This window comes from Schistocerca piceifrons, chromosome 3 (assembly GCF_021461385.2).
Source record: "Schistocerca piceifrons isolate TAMUIC-IGC-003096 chromosome 3, iqSchPice1.1, whole genome shotgun sequence".
Classification (NCBI taxonomy): domain Eukaryota; kingdom Metazoa; phylum Arthropoda; class Insecta; order Orthoptera; family Acrididae; genus Schistocerca; species Schistocerca piceifrons.
Window position 1 is genome coordinate 882,309,014 of NC_060140.1, and position 20,717 is coordinate 882,329,730.

General features: G+C 42.8%; 1 protein-coding gene across 1 annotated transcript in view; it reads right to left on the minus strand.

Moving 5' to 3' along the window:
* Nucleotides 1-372: 372 nt before the first annotated feature.
* The window catches only part of LOC124789149 (cytochrome P450 4g15-like), a 101,036-nt gene continuing 80,691 nt past the window's right edge, over nt 373-20,717 (minus strand). Inside the window, exons 5-6 of the mRNA XM_047256443.1 lie at nt 14,181-14,381; nt 373-861 (exon numbers count right to left, since the gene is read on the minus strand). Of these exons, the coding sequence (XP_047112399.1) occupies nt 373-861; nt 14,181-14,381 (690 nt within the window). The remainder of the gene's footprint in view (nt 862-14,180; nt 14,382-20,717) is intronic.

The window sequence follows — 20,717 nt, forward strand, 5'->3', positions numbered from 1 at the left end:
GGACATTGGGTGGAAGTACTACTCTGAGATGGAGACGTTAGTGCAGTAGAGGAATTTGTGGTGGGCCACATCAAAGCAGCCACGAGACTGATGACTCAAAAAAATTGCTCCATCTTCTGAAGAGCTTTGGAAAGGCACTTTTTAGTCGACAAAGAAGAAACATACCTGTTTCAAGATCTCTGTTAACATACTAGCTACGAGGGTTAGCATAGTGCGTCGTTATCGATGAACATTTCAAGTTATACACTCACACTGTTGACTATAGTTGGACATTGTCTCAGCTTTGTTGCTGACTGATTCTGTGTACTATAACTTGCTGTAATAGTGGATTCGATATTGAGAAGAATTCATAAATTAAAAGTGTTACGTCTTTCACGATTCCTCATGACGATGTGAGAATTTTAGGCCACACGTGTCCTGCCACGAAGAAGCTACCGCTACGTTATCCCGCAGAACACAAGAGACTCGATAGCCGGTGAGTGGGTGTGCTGTGACGGACAAAGGAATCTGCTCCAGCTGCTGCCTGGTGGAGCTGGGTCGGATGCGGAACCTGCGCAGCACTGCAGCCAGCGCAACCCGCATCTCCAGGTCGGCGAAGCGCGCGCCCACGCACTTGCGAGGTCCTGTGCCAAACGGCAGGTAGCTGCCCGGCTGCCTGCTGGTGGCGCTGCCTCCGGGCAGGAAGCGGCCGGGGTCGAACAGGTCGGGCTCAGGGAACAGGTCTGGCCGGCGGTGCATCAGCAGGAACGACACAAGCACGCAGCAGCCGCGCGGTGCCACGTGCCGGCCTTCGCACAGCGGCGTGTCCTCAGTTACCAGGTGTGACATGTTGGGGATCGTCGGGAACAGCCGCAGCGACTCCTGCAACAGTCATACCTATCAAGCTCTAGGCTGTTCAGAATGAAGGGGACATTTAGCACCCGTAGCCCTTTTTCGCCCCAAAAACGTAGAAGTACCATATGTCGAAAATTGTCGTGGTTTTGCAGAGGGAACAAGAAAGAGTACGAGATTTCCTAGCCAGAAATTCATTGAAAATAAACATTCAAATGAATGGATTTTGCCGAATGTGGGAAACACAGCATAGTGGATGCGTGGGCTCTGAAACAAAAACATCGACACAGAAATGAGGCCTGGTAGATACCCCTGAACATACACGAGTCATCGGATGCCTCCCAATATCCTGTTGAACCTCCGTTTCCTCTGTGTAGTGCAATGACTCAACGGGCCAAGGACACAGGTCGTTGGAAGTCCCCTGCAGAAATGCTGAGCCATGCTGGCTCTATATCCATCTACAATTGCGGACGTGTTGCTGGTATAGGATTTTCTGCACGAACTGACCTGTCGGTTGAATCCTATAAATGTTCGACAAGATTCACGTTGAGCGATCTGGGTGCTCAAATCATTCTTTGGAACTGTCCAGAATGTTCTTCAAACTAATCACAAACGGTTGTGGTCCAGTGACATGCTCCATTGTCATCCACAAAAACTTCATTGTTGTTTGGACACAGAAGGCCTCCAAGTAAGAGAACATAACTATTTCCGCGTAACGATCGGTTCACTTGCACCAGAGGACCCAATACATTCCATGTGAAAACGTCTCACACCATTGTGGAGTCACTTCCAGCTTGCACGCTGCATTGCTGACAACTTGGTTCCATGACTTCATGGGGTACGCCCCGCACTCGAACCCTACCGTCAGCTCTTACCAACTGAAATCGGGACTCATCTGATCTGGCCAGGTTTTTCCAGTCGTCTAGGGTAAACTGATATTGTCACAACCCCAGGACAGGCACTACAGGTGATATTGTGCTGCTAGCAAAGGTACTAGCATCGGTCGTCTGATGGCATAGCCCATTAACACCAAATTTCACCACACTGCCAAAACGGATACATTCGTCGTATGTCTCAATTATTGCACATAGTGTTGCTTGTCTATCAGCACTGACAACTCTATGCAAGCGCCGTCACAGCATTGTCTGTCGTGAGAGGTAATGCCTAAATGTGGTGTTCTCGCCACGCTCTTTACACTGTGGATCCCGGAATATTGAATTCGCTAACTATTCCCCAAATGGAATGTCTCATACTTCTACCTCCAGCTATCATTCCACGTTAAAAATCTGTTAATTCCCGTCCTGCGGCCAGAATCACGTCGGAAACCTTTACACATGAATCATCTGAGTACGAATGAGAGCTATGCAACGTACTGTCCTTTAATACTTTGTGAATGCGATACTACCTTCGTCTGTGTATGTGTGTATCACTATCCCATGCCCTTTGTCACCTCACTGTACTATGTTTCAATGTGATCAATGCTCAGTTTAGAGAGGCAGCTCATATTCCATATTCCGCAATCAGGAAATGTAGCATGTGGTTGACACTCCAAGAAATAATATATCTAAAGCTAATCTAAATTAATATTAAAATACAAGAAATATGGGGTAGAAATTGAAGTGTGAAGTACACTGGCTATATCATTAGGGGTTACAGATCAGCAAGTATTAAGGACCGCTGCAGATGGAGAAACATCGTTAGGAGCTATGACCGGATCAAGATCACGACGTGACCTCTCGTCCAGATTGAGTAACAGCCAGGTTCTTTCCAGAGGATGCTCATACAACAGCTCCCGATTTAGCAATTATATTCAACGGCACGCTCACAGAAAGATCCACACCTAAAGACTGGAAAATTGCTCAAGTCACACCAATACCGAAAAAGAGAAATAGGAGTATCCCGCGGAATTACAGGCCCATATCACTAACGTTTAACTGTATTAGGGATTTAGAACATATACTGTGTTCGAATGTTATGAATTACCTCGAAGAAAACGATTTATCGACGCATAGTCTCCGCGATATCCTTTATTCCAGCAGTGCTAGTACTGCAAGGTTCGCAGCAGAACTTCTGTGAAGCTTGGAAGGGACGAGACGAGGTACTGGCGGAAGTAAAATTGTGAGGACGGGTCGCGAGTCGTGCTTGGGTAGCTTAGTTGGTAGAGCACATGCCCGCGAAAGGCAAAGGTCCCGAGTTCGAGTCTCGGTCTGGCACACAGTTTTAATCTTCCAGGAAATTTCACTCTAGGGGGTGTCTTCCAACAGTATAACGATCGCCACATACCGCTGTTGTAACCCAACATACTCTATAGAGTGTCAAAATATGTCAATAGGCTTCTCGGTGTATACTGCTGATGGAATCTTCTCGGGCTTCCATCCGGGTAGTTGCGTCGAAAATCCGCGACGTTTCGATGAGTGTCATTTTCATCATCTTCTGGCGAAGATGATGAGAATGACTCTCATCGAAACGTCGCGGATTTTCGACGCAGCTATCCGGATGGAAGCCTGAGGCGTGTCAAAATGTTGTCTCCTCCAGCTCGATCACGAGATACGTCTCCAGTCGAGCACACACACTACTGGCCATTAAAATTGCTACACCAAGAAGAAATGCAGATGATAAACGGGTATTCATTGGACAAATATATTATACTAGAACTGACATGTGATTACGTTTTCACGCAATTTGGGTGCATAGATCCTGAGAAATCAGTACCCAGGACAACTACCCCTGGCCATAATAACGGCCTTGATACGCCTGAGCATTGAGTCAAGCAGAGCTTGGATAGCGTGTACAGGTACAGCTGCCCTTGCAGCTTCAACACGATACCACAGTTCATGAAGAGTAGTGACTGGCGTATTGGTGCTCTGCCACCATTGACCAGACGTTTTCAGTTGGTGAGAGATCTGGAGAATGTGCTGGCCAGGGCAGTAGTCGAACATTTTCTGTATCCAGAAAGGCCCGTACACGACCTGCAACATGCGGTCGTGCATTATCCTGTTTTGCAGGGATCGAACGAACGGTAGAGCCACGGGTCGTAACACATCTGAAATGTAACGTCCACTGTTCAAAGTGCCGTCAATGCGAACAAGAGGTGACCAAGACGTGTCACCAATGGCACACCATACCATCAAGCCGGGTGATATGCCAATATGTCGATGACGAATACACGCTTCCAATGTGCGTTCACCGCGATGTCGCCAAACACGGATGCGACCATCATGATGCTGTAAACAGAACCGGGATTCATCCGAAAAACTGACGTTTTGCCATTCGTGCACCCACGTTCGTCGTTGAGTACACCATCACAGGCGCTCCAGTCTGTGATGCAGCGTCAAGGGTGACCGCAGCCGTACTTTCCGAGCTGATAGTCCATGCTGCTGCAAACGTCATCGAACTGTTCGTGCAGATGGTTGTTGTCTTGCAAACTTCCCCATCTGTTGAATCAGGGATCGAGACGTGGCTGCACGATCCGTTAAAGCCATGCGTATAAGATGTCTGTCATTTCGACTGCTAGTGATAAGAGCCCTTGGGATCCAGCACGGCGTTCCGTATTGCACTTCTGAACCCACCGATTCCATATTCTGCCAACAGTCACTGGATCTCGACCAACGTGAGCAGCAATGTCGCGATACGATAAACCGCAATCGCGATAGGCTACAATCCGACCTTTACCAAAGTCGGAAACGTGATGGTACGCATTTCTCCTCCTTATAAGAGGCATCACAACATTTCACCAGGCAACGCCGGTCAACTGCTGTTTGTGTATGAGAAATCGGTTGGAAACTTTCCTCACGTGAGCACGTTGTAGGTGTCGCCACTGGCGCCAACCTTGTGTGAATGCTCTGAAAAGCTAATAATTTGCATATCACAGCATCTTCTTCCTGTCGGTTAAATTTCGGGTGTGTAGCACGTCATCTTCGTGGTGTAGCAATTTTAATGGCCAGTAGTGTAGTAGACATCATCAAACAACAACTTCAGTGTCATCCATAACCAGTATTGACCGACCAAGTGCAACAAGCCTGAAACTCCATACCGTAAACTGACATCCGGCACCTGTGCGACATAATTCATGCACGTTTCCACGCTTGCATTCAACATTCTGGCGTTGCACTGATTATTAATGCACCAAAATTTCACATCGGCTTATCTGGCGCCTACCTTAACCTGTGCTCTTGCAATGGTAATCTCTTAAATATGTTACCCAGACCAATATATTCTCGAAAGTCATTACGCTGTATTAATTATTTTTTCCCATTAACGTATGTGCATCTCTATTGTCACCTAATGCCCTTGTTATCTAGCACAGAGTGAAATAAAATATCTAAGGTGTTCATGAGCAGGTGGATCTATGTGCATTTCGACTGTCGACTAATGCCCTTATTATCTAGTGCAAAGTGATATGAAATATCTAAAGGGTAGTGTTACAGGCCGTCTGCTGTTCCTTATCTACATAAACGATTTAGGAGACAATCTGAGCGGCCGTCTTACGTTGTTTGCAGATGATGCTATCGTTTATCGTCTAGTAAAATCAGAACATCAAAACAAATTGCAAAGCGATTTTGAAAAGATATCTGTAGGGTGCGAAAATTGGCAATTGACTCTAAATAATGAAAAGTGTGGGGTCATCCACAAGAGTGCTAAAACGAATACTTTAAACATCGGGTACAAGAAAAATCATTCAAATCTAAAGGCCGTAAATTCAACTAAATATTTAGGAATTACAATTAAGAACAACTTAAAATGGAAGGAACACATAGGAAATGTTTTGAGGAAGACAAACGAATGACTGCGTTTTACTAGCAGAATACTTAGAAGATGCAACAGATCTGCTAAAGAGACTGTCTACAATGCGCTTGCCCGTTATCTTTTGGAATATTGGTGTGCGGTGTGTGGTACTTACCAGATAGGATTAATGGAGTACATTCAGAAAGTACAAGAACGTTTTGCATTATCGAGAAATAGGGGAGATGGTGTAACTGACATGACACAGGATTTGGGATGGACATAATTGAAACGAAGGCATTTTTAGTTGCGGCAGAATCTTCTCACGAAATTTCAATCGTCTACTTTCACCTCCGAACGCGAAAATATTTTGTAGACACCGACCTACATAGGGAGAAACGATCGTCAGAATAAAATATGGGGAATCAGAGTTCGCACGGAAAAATTTTGGTGTTCGTTTTTTCCACTCGCTGTTCGAGATTGGAATAACAGAGAATTATTGTGAAGGTGGTTCGCTGAAAACCCTCTTGCAGCCTCTTAAGTGTGATTTGCAGAGTATACATGTAGAAGTAGATGAAAAGGGTTCATCAGCAGCTAGCTACACACATGTCTGAACTTTAAATGAAATACCGAACAGTTTTGATCTGCATGTGGATTCAAACCCAGTACCTACTGCCAATGGTAACGAAGCAAATCCTTCGTGGCTGACCGAGAGTCTCAATCGGTACCGATCACCTTTGCTGACTAAGCATAAAGAGACGTAGGGAATCTCACTAACAGGTCTCAAATTGAAACTAAATGACGAAATCCTTGTACTGGACTTGAACTCTCATTCAACTACTACAGTCCTTATTCATTAACTACGAAAGATATTAAATATAGCTTCATTCACAAGCGACAAGGTGTGCACTTGTTTAAAACTTGAAATGATGTGACGGAAACTTTTGTGTTGGACTGGAAATCGAGCCCAGCACCTAATCGGATTGTTACTAAAGGACAGTCAGATGTTAGATATGGAACTTTTTCATCAGAGTCCCAGTAGGTTGAGACGTGAGCAAGTATTCTTGCTTGTTCAAACAAAATCTACTTATTTAACAGGTTGTGGTCTGCCACCTCTGATTTATCCATATTACTGTATTTAAGCTATTGGCACTCTGTGATGAGGGAAGCAGTTGAAGGTAGTCTTTGTGAAAATGACATCAATAGAGACTCCGGCTATGCACTTGGCAATGCATGGAAGCGTGTTTTTGATGAATATGAAGCAGAGAGGAAGACTTCTCGCAGTTTATCGCCTGGCGTGAGAGATGGCGCTGTAGGCAACGCTGGAAACCGAGCGGAAACAAAATCTATGGACGTGGAGGACCATTCCGCTGTAGACAGCGTGATGTAATACAGCTAATGAGATGCTTTGCTGTGGGTACAAAAGAAGAAGCGTCACCAGTTCACGGCAGTCACTTTTAGCCCTTGACGACGATGATGGAGCTAATCATCGAAAATTTGGAATTTTATTCGAATTTGACGCAGGGAGCAAACAGAGAACGTTTTACGCAAGGACTCCATAGTGAGCAACATCGTAGGCAGAAAGTTATTCTTGGCTGAAAATTTACCTCATTCTATCCTTGCACGCATCGAAAGTGATATGGATATGGAAGATTTTCTGGCCGTCACGTGAACAAGGCCTTCCCTTCTAGAAGTTCTCCTAGTACTAGCTGACGGAATTTCATCCACAGTATGAGGAACCCCTTCTTGAAGCTCCAGCGCTTGTACGTTGTGTAGACTCTGTAACGACACCAGTATACGTCACACAGGGTAGGAATTCTTCAATTTCATTGCGTAGAAGTTATTTCGCTATTCTCTGTCATAACTTAGGAAAAATACGAGCAATAGCAGAGCAGTTGTAAAAACCTGTACAATGCAAGCAGTGAGATGATAGAGCCCTGAGGACGTGTATGCCATCCAACGGCAGCAGGGTAAAGTATGGCAGCTCGCCGCTGTAAGGTGCTGCCACCAGGCTGCGAAGTACGCAACCAATAATCTGTAACTGTCTCCAAAATGTATAGCTGTAAATAATGGTTTTTCCTATTAATCTCTATATATTGTTAAGTAAATGTTAGTTTCAAAAGTATTATGAACCTTTTTAATTAAAGCTGCAACGAGTAAAGGCTTAAGTTTCAATCTAAAGGGACTTATCCGTGGAAGAGTAAGGGGAGGAATGTTGCGACAGAAAGTTCCAGAACAGTTCTCTTTGTGAGTCGGAAGGGTTGTGAAGTAGCATGTGTGATGCCCACGTACTGAATTGTGTGGTGATTAAAAGGAGCACAATCATTGTCAAATGGCTGAGATGGACCAGAAATTATTGCTAGACATAATTCTACAGTGTGAAGCAGCTGTTTGTCAACCAAGCAGAAGTGGGAATGTTATTACGAGGGCCAGTGGGAAGACGTTGTTTGCTGTGAAGGAGGCAGACATTACGTTGCAGCATTACACACTGTACTGGCCAAATATTACAATGGGAATTACGACTTGGAAGCCACTGTGTAAAAGCTGCTGAATGGAGGAGGAGTTGCCAAATTTATTAAAAACTGCCATAAATTCAAGAACATTGACATCAATAAATTCTGTTTAGAGCAGCATCTAGAAGCATGTGCAACAGAAGTGAGTTCCATAACAGATCCTATATAATAGTAACTATCAACCGAGCACCTGCAAGAAATTATAATCTATTCATAAATCATCTAGAAGCTCTTATGGGTTATTTAACGGGAAGAAACAAAGAAATTTTGATTGCTGGTGACTCTAATACAGATTTTCAATGCAATCTTCCAGTAAAAATTTACTGCAGTTAGTAATGTTGTCTTTCAATCTAACTCATACTGTAAACTTTCCAACTAGGAACACTAAATCCTCAAGGACAGCCACTGATAACATTTTTATAGACAAATCAAAGGAACAAAATCATATCATAAAACCTGTAATAAATGGACTATCAGATCATGACATGCAACTCCTTGTTTTAGATGTAAATTCTAAGCAGATTATCAAGACTGCTAAATCTGAGTACAGGAGAGCAGTCAATCAACCAAAAATTGAGTGTTTTAGAAAACTGCTCAAAGTTATGAAGTGGAAAGGTGTTTATAGTGCTCCTGACATGAATGAAAAATATAACACATTCATGAACAATGTCAGTACCATGTTTGAAAACTATTTTCCCCTAAAAGTTACTCAAATTAAACAGAAGTCTATTATAAAACCATGGATTACTCAAGGAATAAAGATTTCCTGTAAGACAAGAAGGAAAATGTATCTGTCGACCAAGAATAGCTACAATGCTGATGATTTAGCTAAATACAAGGAATACTGTAAAATATTACAAAAAGTAATTCAGACATCTAGGCAAACGCACTATGAAAAGAAGACAGCAATGTCAGGGAACAAAATGAAAACAATATGGGATATAGTGAAAGAGGAGACTGGTAGAACCAGAAAGGAACAGGAGCAAATAGTTGGCTCTGAGCACTATGCGACTTAACTTCTGAGGCCATCAGTCGCCTAGAACTTAGAACTAATTAAACCTAACTAACCTAAGGGCATCGCACACATTCATGCCCGATGCAGGATTCGAACCTGCGACCGTAGCGGTCGCTTCAATCCAGACTGTAGCTCCTAGAATCGCACGGCCACTCTGGCCGGCAGGAGCAAATAGCATTAAGGGTAGATGACACATTAGTAACCGATGGACATAGTGTGGCAAATCTATTTAACATGTACTTTATATCCATTACTTATAGAATGGGATTGTCAGGATCAGTAAATAATGCCCTTGAATATCTGAAACTAGCCTTTACAAATAGCTTCATGTACATAAATATGTCACTCACTTCATCAAAAGAAATAACTTTCATAATAAAATCTTTAAAGACAAAGCATTCTAGTGGTTGTGATGAAATATCAACCAAGTTAATTAAGGCATGTTCTTGTGAGTTTACTACAATTCTAAGTAACTTGTGTAACCAATCAATTACAACTGGGACATTTCCTGACTGGCTAAAATATGCAAATGTTAAGCCTCTATTCAAGAAAGGGGATAAAGAGATACCATGAAACTACAGACCGATTTCACTTTTCCCAGCATTCTCAAAAATTTTAGAAAAAGTAATGTACAGGCAGGTTCTCAACCATCTGACCACAAATAACATATTACCGAGAACACAGTTTGGATTTCTGAAGGGTTCTGATATTGAGAAGGCTATTTACACCTACAGTGAAAATGTACTTAATTCATTAAATAACACACTACAAGCAGCAGGTATTTTCTGTGATTTGTCAAAGGCATTTGATTGTGTGAACCACAACATCCTTTTAAATAAATTAGAATTCTATGGTGTCATGGGCAGCGCTGCAAAATGGTTCAAGTCATGCCTTGCTAACAGGAAACAAAGGGTGTCAGTGCAAGGGACTCGTGAATTAAGTCATCAGTTATCATCAGAATGGGAAGAAATTACATGTGGTGTCCCACAAAGATCCATTTTAGGGCCATTGCTTTTTCTTGTGTACATTAATGATCTCTCATCAGTTACACTGCCAGAAGCAGAGTTCGTTTTGTTTGCAGATGACACAAGTATTGCAACAAATAGTTTGTCGAGTGTAGTTCTAGAAAGATCTGCTAATGATATTTTCATGGATATTAATAAATGGTTTAAAGCCAACTCACTGACATTAAACTTCAAAAACACTCACTATATGCAATTCAGAACCTATAAGAGGTCTCCATCCAGCATATGCATAAAGTATCAAGAAGAGCAGATAGAAGAGGTTGACAGTCTTAAATGCCTGGGATTACAACTTGATAATAAATTCAGTTGGGAGGAGCACACCACAGAACTGCAGGAACACCTTAACAAATCTGTATTTGCAATTCGAGTGTTAGTAGACATAGGCGACATAAAAATGAAAAAGCTTGCATACTTTGCCTACTTTCATTCCATAATATCATATAGTATAATATTTTGGGGTAACTCTTCAAGTCAAACAAAAGTTTTCAGAGTCCAAAAGTGTGTAATATGTATTATTTGTGGAGTAAATTCACGGACGTCCTGTAGAAACGTCTTCAAAGAACTGGGTATACTAACTACTGCCTCTCAGTATATTTACTCCTTAATGAAATTTGTCCTAAATAATATATCTGTTTTTCCAACAAACAGCTCAGTTCATACATACAATACCAGGAACAAAAATGATCTGCACAAGGACTTAAAAGCACTTACTTTAGTTCAAAAAGGGGTTCACTTCCCAGGAACAATCATCTTCAATAATTTGCCAGCAAACATAAAAAATTTAGTTACAAATAAAGATCAGTTTAAAAGAAGCCTGAAAGACTTACTAGTGGCCAACTCCTTCTACTCCATCGACGAATTTTTTAAATAGAAACAAATGCTGTATTGTATATACTCATACTATTAGTACTGTTATTTCAGCTTTAAAAAAAGTGACATGTTCCACATCCACGATGATCTCCTCAGCACGGATCTATGGAACAAAAAACTAATCTAATCTAATCTCATCAATCGGTAGCAAAATCTCGTCAGAGGCTGCAATACGCGGCTCAACTCAACAAAGCGACTGAAGTAATTATTTCTGTGGTAAAGTTCAGTAAATTCTATTTTTCCTAGTGGCGGACATATTATAAAAATCATGATTCGCCGACCTCTTGTGCAAGTTAAGTAATAAAAATTAAGTGTTTAAAAAAAACGACTTTATTACAGTGTTGTTATTTCAGTACACACTTAGTGTGTCCTTTCCACATACCGTGACATTTAATCAGAAACATTTTCATATTATAAGCTGGTAATACAGAGGTCTATATAAAGTGCTTCAAATTATTAGTGCAATATTAAGCAAAGCATCAGATTGTGTACAAAGTACCAGCTATTTTATTACATTGGGAAGCATAATAAAAGCAGTTGCAGAAGAAGACAACAAAAGGTATTGTGTACATTTTCATTACTACAAAAAGGATTATTACCACGATGTTCAGAACATACGATTTTACTGATTCATGGCATGTGACAAACTAAATTTATGTATCAACAAAAGTCCAGGAAAGTGTTTTTGCTAAGTTGCACTGAAGTATTATCCGTTCAAAAATTCTTCATGTTGAAAATGATCAGGAACAACAATGTAATAACACATTTTTAGTAAGTGGTCAATTCTGTGTAAAGATAATACTAAAGAAAGATGTTTATTAGTTACAAGAAGTACACATAACACCACCACAATAGCTATGCATCTTCAATTCTCAGCAGGATCTTTTCACTCAACAACTCTGTATTGCTTTACATAGAAGTATCTCGATTTTCAAACGATTTATTCCGTACTGATGGAAGTGTCAGTGGCTGCGGTAACGACAGTAATAAATGTGTAGGATCCATATTGTCAATATGCAGCATATGTCGGTGTTTCAAAGTGGTTATGACTTATATTGTGTGCTCTCCTCCTCCACAATTGTTTGTCAATTTACTACACTACTGGCCATTAAAATTGCTACACCACGAAGATGACGTGCTACAGACGCGAAATTTAACCGACAGGAAGAAGATGCTGTGATATGCAAATTATTAGCTTTTCAGGGCATTCACACAAGGTTGGCGCCGGTGGCGAAACCTACTACGTGCTGAAATGAGGAAAGTTTCTAACTGATTTCTCATACGCAAACAGCCGTTGACCGGCGTTGCCTGGTAAAACGTTGTTGGAATACCTCGTGTAAGGAGGAGAAATGCGTACCATCACGTTTCCGACTTTGATAAAGGTCGGATTGTAGCCTATAGCGATTGCAGTTTGTCGTATCGCGATATTGCTGCTCGCGTTGGACGAGATCCAATCACTGTTAGCAGAATATGGAATCGGTGGATTCAAGAGTGTAATACGGAACGCCGTGCTGGATCCCAACGGCCTCGTATCACTAGCAGTCGCGATGACAGGCATCTTATCCGCATGGCTGTAACGGATCGTGCAGCCACGTCTCGATCCCTGAGTCAATAGATGGGGTCGTCTGCGAGACAACAACCATTTGCACGAACAGTTCGATGACGTTTGCAGCAGCATGGCCTATCAGTTCGGAGACCATGGCTGTGGTTACCCTCGACACTGCATCACAGACAGGAGTGCCTGTGATGGTGTACTCAACGACGAACCTGGGTGCACGAATGTCAAAAAGCCATTATTACGGATGAATCCAGGTTCTGTTTACAGCATCATGAGGGTCGCATCCATGTTTGGCGACATCGCGTTGAAAGCACATTGTAAGCATGTATTCGTTATCGCCATACTGGCGTATCATCCGACGTGATGGTATGGAGTGCCATTGGTTACACGTCTCGGTCACCTCATGTTCGCATTGACGGCACTTTGAATGTTGGACGTTACTTTTCAGATGTATTACGACCCGTGGCTCTACCGTTCATTCTATCCCTGCGAAACCCTACATTTCAGCAGGATAATGCACTACCGCATGTTGTATGTCCTGTACGGGCCCTTCTAGGCACAGAAAATGTTCGACTCCTGCCCTGGCCAGCACATCCTCCAGATCTCTCACCAATTGAAAACGTCTGGTCAATAGTGGCCGAGCAACTGGCTCCTCACAATACGCCAGTCACTAGTCGTGATGAACTGTAGCATTGCGTTGAAGCTGCATGGGCAGATGTACCTGTACACACCATCCAAGTTCTGTTTGACTCAATGCCCAGGCGTATCAAGGCAGTTATTACGGCCAGAGGTGGTTGTTCTGGGTACTGATTTCTCAGGATCCATGCACCCAAATTACATTACCAAGGTTCTAGCAACGGGTAACTGCTTCTCAGCACAAAGTTAGCATGTTGCGTCCTCATTTGCATCTGCTGATCTGTACATGTAGTGCATGCCCATCATTTCAGACACTGAATACAGCGTTGTGAAATGTCATGATGGAACTTATTCTTAAGAGAACAAACTACGATGAGACAAAACAAAACAAATACCATGACAACTGTAAACAAGAAAGTGAGAAAAACAACGCATTTGAGGTAAATTGCACACCAGGAGTCAACGAAGGGAATTCCTTTCACACCTCCCTAAGGAAAAGGATTTTTCGACCAATAATCATATGAATTTTTTGTATTGTTTTGAATTCAAGAATCAATCCCTAAAGTTTCGGATACGTATTTTATACACCCTGTAGAGCATTTAGCTTCAAATGATAATTGTACACGAGTATCTAAAGACTGCTGCTAGTCTGGTGGAAGAACAGTTTGGATTTCGTGAATAATTTCAGAACAAACGAGACTATATCGGCCTTACAAGTCGTCGTACTAGATATGTCGAAGAAAAACACATTCCCATATTTATGGTACATCATTTGTTCATTTTGAAACACATTCTAAACAAAAAGGAGAGCAGAAGGTTATCAATAACTTGGACATAAAACGGCAGTCATAGCAGGTGAAGGACGTGGCAGTGGATCAGTAACAGAGAATGGAGTAAGACACGACTTTCGACCAGATGGCTGGACTTGGTGCATCTAATGAAAAGAAAATAAAGGGTTTGTACAACATCTATAACTGTAAGTTACGCTGATAAGTCATTCTAGTGCATACCTTAACAATGGCATCTATGACCGTGAGCTGGGAGAGGTCAGACACAGTGGCTGGCCTGAGGTAGTCGCCTCCAGACCCGAACACGTCGTCCAGCTGCCTCTGTGCCGCGTCCTGCCACTCTGGGTGCAGCCCGAGCAGCGCCAGCGTGAAACCCATGGAGGCTGCGGTCGTCTCCACAGCGCTCAGGGCGAGAGTGCGTATCTGAAGCAACAAGCCGCAACACAGCTGGTGCAAATTCTAAAATATTAGAATGTCTAGAGAATGTGCAACACAGGATTGGCTACTGTGAATGACACGAAAACACTTTCATTAAGAGAGGACTCCGTAAAGAGGTTGTGGGGATCAGTTCTGGAATGACAAAACACTTAACACATTTTCTGGCCGCCTTTCAAGATAAAGGTTAAGATGTGGCTAGTAGAAGATACTCTTTCAAACATCTACATATACAACTATGCTCTGCAAACCACCGTGAGGTGCATAGCTGAGCGTGTGTTCCATTGTACCAGTTTTAAGGTTTCTTCTGTACCATCCACGTATGGAGTACAGGAAGAATGATTGTTTCGATGCCTCTGTGCATGCATTAATTAATCTTATCTTCGTGATCCCCATGTGAGTGATACGTACGTGGTTGTATTATAGTCCTAGAGTAACCATTTAAAACCGGTTCTTGAAAGTTTGTTAATAGACTTTCTCGGGATAATTCACGTATATCTTCAAGAATCTTCCTGTTCAGTTCATTCACAATCTCTGTGACACTCTCTCGTGGGTTAAACAAACATGTGACCATTCGTGCTGCTCTTCTCTGTATATGTTCAATATCCCTCTCAGTCGTACCTGGTACAGATCCCACACACTTGAGCAATATTCTAGAAATGGTCACAGGTGTGATTTACGAGCAATCTCCTCTGTAGAGTGCTTGCACTTTCTCAGTATTCTAAAAATAAATGGGTTATGCAGCATTCTTTGTGAGTGTGGGTACTTTTGTACTGGTCAGTTGCAACATAACATTGCTGGCCACACCACAGGACTTTGACAGTTCCAGGGTGGGAGTTTTTTCTAGCATCTACCTGGGGACTTAGTGTTCCCCTAAAATGTCTAAAGTGGTCTGTGTCAGGAACCTACTTCTCTCACGTAGAGACAGGCGTACTCCAGTTCCCACTGGAAATTAGTTGGGTCAAATGGCTCTGAGCACTATGGGGCTCAACTTCTGAGGTCATCAGTCCCCAAGAACTTAGAACTACTTAAACCTAACTAACCTAAGGACATCACACACATCCATGCCCGCGGCAGGATTCGAACCTGCGACGTAGCGATCGCGCAGCTCCAGACTGTAGCGCCTAGAACCGCTCGGCCACTCCGGCTGGCTGGAAATTAGTGTGTGAAAAGTCCTAGTAGCGAGCAGCAGCTGTTATTGGGAGTACGGGAGCAGGAAATGAGCAGTGGAAATGTGTGAACTCCACTCCTGCGGCTAAGTGCCTGAAAGCCCTGAGTGTTATAACAATTTCCGTGCAGCTTCTTACAGGCCATGAAGTAAATAAGTCAGCTAGCGTAGGAGGCCCGCCGTGGGTGCTATGGTGAGAAGACGGTGTTTAGACGTCTTCAGCATTTGCAAAGTCCATAATTAGTGAACTTTAATGATCAACAAAGTTGTTTTCCTAGTACATAAAGCATACAAGAATATAAACAATCATTTCTATGTGTGGCATTCTCTAGAGTTCTAGGTGAGTGTCAGACTTTAGTGGGTGTGCACGAGCTTGGCAGGTAGCGTCCATATATCTGACCACGGAGCCATTACGTGGCTGGCATTGGTGTTTAATGGAGGTTGTGGGGTGTAACTATTGGTCGAGTCTTCAGACCAAACTCCCGTTTGGTGCAGCTCTCCATGTTACTCTATCCTGTGCAAGCCTCTCCATTTCCAAATAAATACTGCAACCTCTCTGAATCTGTTTACTGTATCCAACTCTTGGCCTCCATCTACGATTTTTACCCCCTCACACTAAATTGGTGATCCCCTGATGTCTCAGAATGCGTACTATGAACCAATCCCTTCTTCTCGTCAGGTTGTGCCACAAATTTCTTTTCTCCCCAATTCCATTCAGTACTTTCTCGTTAGTTACGTGATCTACCCATCTAATCTTCAGCATTCTTCTACAGCACCAAATTTCAAAATCTTTTGTTCTCTTTTTCTCTACACTGTTTATTGTCCGTGTTTCACTTCCATACATGGCACACCCTATCCAAGTACTTTCAGAAAGAATTCCTGACCGTTAAATCTACATTCAATGTTAACAAGTATCTCTTCTTCAGAAACGCTTTTCTTGCTATTGCTAGGCTACATTTTATACACTAAAGAGCCATAGAAACTGGTATAGGCTGAATTATTCAAATAAAGACTTATGTAAAGAATACGGCGCTGCGGTCGGCAACCCCTACGTAAGACAACAAATTGTTTGATCACTTACTACTGCTGCAATGGTAGATCATCAAGATTTAAGTCAGTTTGAACCTGGTCTTACAGTCGGCGCACGAGCGATGGGACACAACATGTCGGAGGTAGCGATAAACTGGGGATTTTCGTGTACGATCATTTGACGAGTGTACCATGAAAATAAGGAATCCGCTAACACATCAAATCTCTGACATTTCCGCGTCCAGAAAAAGATCCTGCAAGAACGGGACCAACGACGACTGAAGAGAATCGTTTAACGTAACAGAAGTGCAGCCCTTCCGCAAACTGCTCCAGATTTCAGCGCTGGACCATCAACAAGTGTCAGCGTGCGAACCATTCAATGAGACATCATCGGTATGGGCTTTTGGAGCCGAAGACCCACTCGTTTATCTTTGATGGCTGCAAGACACAAATTTTTATGCCTCGCCTCGAACTGTGAACACCGACATTGGACTGTTGATAACTGGAAACATGTTGCCTGGTCAGACGAGTCTCATTTCAAATTGTATCGCGCGGATGGACGTGTACGAGTATGGAGACAGTCTCACAAATCCATGGACCTGCATGTCAGCAAGGGCTGTTCAAGCTGGTGGAGGCACTGTAATGGTGTGGGGCGTGTGCAGTTGGAGTGATATGGGACTTCTGATATGTCTAGATAACACTGTGACTGGTGACGCGTACGTAAGCATCCTGTCTGGTCACCTGCATCCATTCATGTCCATTGTAAATTTCTAAGGACTTAGGCAATTCCAGCAGACAATGCAATACTCCACACTTCCAGAATTGCTAGACTGGCTCCAGCAACACTCTTCTGAGTTTAAACACTTCCGCTGGCGACCAAACACCCCACATATGAACATTATTGAGCATATCTGGGATGCCTTGCAACGTGCCGTTCAGAAGAGACAGTGCTAAAGAGCCAAAGAAACTAGTACAGCTGCCTAATATTGTGTAGGGCCCCCTAGAGCACACAGAAGTGCCCCAACACGATGTGGTATGGACTAGACTTGTCTGAAGTAGTGTTGGAGGGAACTGACGCCATGAATCCTGCAGGGCTGCCCATAAACCCTCAAGAGTACGAGGGGCAGATATATCTACTGAAAAGCACGTTGCATGGCATCCCAGATATGCTCAATAATGTTCATGTCTGGTGAGTTTGGTGGCCAGCGGAATTGTTTAAACATAGAAGATCGTTCCTGGAGCCACTCTGTAGCAATTCTGCACGTGTGGGGTGTCGCATTGTCCTGCTGGAATTGTCCAAGTCCGTCGAGTATGCACAATGGAAGTGAATGGATGCAGGTGACCAGACAGGATGCTTTTGTGCTTGTCGTCTGTCAAAGACGTATCTAGACGTATCAGTGGTCCCATACTACTCCAACTGCACATGCCCCACAGCAAAACAGAGCCTGCATAAGGTCGAACAGTACCCTCCTGACATGCACGGTCCTTGAATTCATGTGGTTGTCTCCATACTCATACATCTCCATCCACCTCACACAATTTGAAACGACACTAGTCCGACCAGGTAACATGTTTCCAGTCATCAACAGTCTATTGTCAGTGTTGAATGCACGAGGCGAGACGAAAAGCTTTGCGTTGTGCAGTCATCAGGGGTAAATGAGTCGGCCTTTAGCTTCGAAAGCCCATATTGATGTTGTTTCATTGAATGATTCGCACACTGACAGTTGCTGATGATCCAGCACTGAAATCTGCAGCAATCTGCGGAAGGGTAGCACGACTGTCATGTTAAACGATTCTCTTCATACGTGTTGGTCCCGTTCTTTTTCCGGCCACAGCAATGTCGGAGATTTGATGTTCTACCGGATTCCCGATATTCACGGTACACTCACGCAGATGCTTTGTCTCATCGATCGTGTGGCGACTGTAGCACCAAGTTCAAACTGATTTAAATCTTGATAACCTGCCACTGTAGCAGCAGTAAGCGATCTAACAACTGTGGCAAACACTGGTTGCCTTATACACTGGGCTCTCGCTAATGTGACCCTCAGTGGTCCGGCCTCTCAGTAATTCGGCTCACATTCAGCCTCTAGTCGCTCAAGCAGAAATGATGACGCATACAGTAATGAGTTCTCGTGTGTAGCAAAGTTGTTAGTTTAATACAATGTTAAATAATACTACACATGTTTGAATTTGTTACTTTTTTACTGTTCAGTATCAAGGCTTCCAAAAGGAAGCACCGTATGTTAGATGTCAAATAGAAACTCGAAATTAGAGATAAGGTGAACTGTGCTTCTTCACAGAAAGCCATTGCTGCCGGGTAAAATGTTGTAGGAGAAACTATTTACGACCAAACTTTAAAAGACGAAAAGATAATCAAAATTGCGCAGAAAAGTTATGATAAAAGTGATGAAGAAGAGGACATAGGGGGAAATAACGTAAAGATACGTCACACTGCTGGTACTGAAGCTGCAGACATCTAGGTGGAGTGCATTATGCAAATACAACACCGATTTAATGCTTGTAAAGTCGTTGTGTGATAAAGCATACAGCTGACGTGTATCATCAATGTGACAACTAAAAATGTGAGACATGTTTCATATGGATACTACTGTATAAGTATACGCTCAAGAACTTAGTTTTCTATGAAAATGAATGTCCCTTTGGATATAATAAAGTATTACGCCTATTTTACACTAAATTTAAGACACTCTCAACAATCCGTCACTTCCGCTAATTGGTGACCCATATGTGCAAAGAATGGCTAGATTAGCAAGAGTCCAGTGTATAGGCGTTGCCGAGCGCAATATTCTGCCTGTTTACTTATATCTGTATTTGAATACGATATCCAGGGTGTTTGAAAAAGAATTTCCTAATTTTAATGTATCCTCGAATCTGTATAAAGTGACATACAATATTCTAGTTCGTCGTGTTTGATTCATCAACTCTCCACATTTGGCTCCCCTGCAGTTGGCGTGCCTGCTTGACCTTGAGACGGCACGGCACGAGTGCTGTTTTTTTTTTCCTCTACGCCCTCAGTTCAGTCCAGGGGTGCATGTAGCGCAGTGCAGAGCAACTCAGCAACAGTGTGTACTCCACACCTGGATGTGCAGTGTGTTCTTTCACTTTCTTTTGGGGCCACATAAAAAATGTTGTGTACAGTGAAAAGACCAGAGACATCAATCATTTATGGGAAAGAATCGTCGCCGTGGTTGGGACGTTACACCTGAAATGTTGGAGAATATGTGGCAAGAAGTGGAATATCATCTTGACCTGTGCAGGGCAACAAATGGATACCATGATGACATCCGCTAACGTAACAAAACTTGAAGGAATCCTCATTGACGTAATTTTTCATTAATTTCCTCATTAAATTTATACTTAAAACTAGGGTGTTCTTTTTCAAACACCCTTTATATATATATATATATATATATATATATATATATATATATATATATATATATATATAACAAAATTTGAAAAACAGCTATGTGCTGTTTTGATTTCTTCCTCGGAGTCATATTTAACAGTGAATAGGAAAGTCGTAATTGTGGCTTAAGGTCGTATGATTAGATTGCCTCTACGGAATCTGAATCGCCACAACTTAGTATTAATACACGTGTGCAGATTAAAATGAGCTAATTACTGTCTGTGAAGCTGCTGTCCTCACAGACCCAGCAGCAGGAGAGCTCTCACACCTCAGATACCAATGATACCAACCAATTTACCCATTTATTTTAAGTGACTTCAACTCTCATCCAGAGTTCGTTGGCAGTAACAATAAACAAGGCTTAATGTAAGAGAGGGGGGAACTATATACGCAGATGGAAGGGGGGGGGGGAGGAAATGGACGCAGAGAGGGGAAGGAGAAGACGAACCAACAGAGAGCGGTGGAGGAGATGGAGGTGGAGAGAAATAGGGAGAGGAGGGGACGGTCAGAGAGATGGGGAAGGAGGTAATGGACAAAGAGAGGGGAAGGAGTAGGAGACGGACAGAGAGAGTGGGGAAACGGGAGTAGGACGTATATCGAATTCGCATACGTAATTAGCAATTGCAAAGCTTTTCCGTGTTTGCTATTGCAATTATGATATGAGAAAAAGGGACCCAACACATCGTGCTGAAAATCG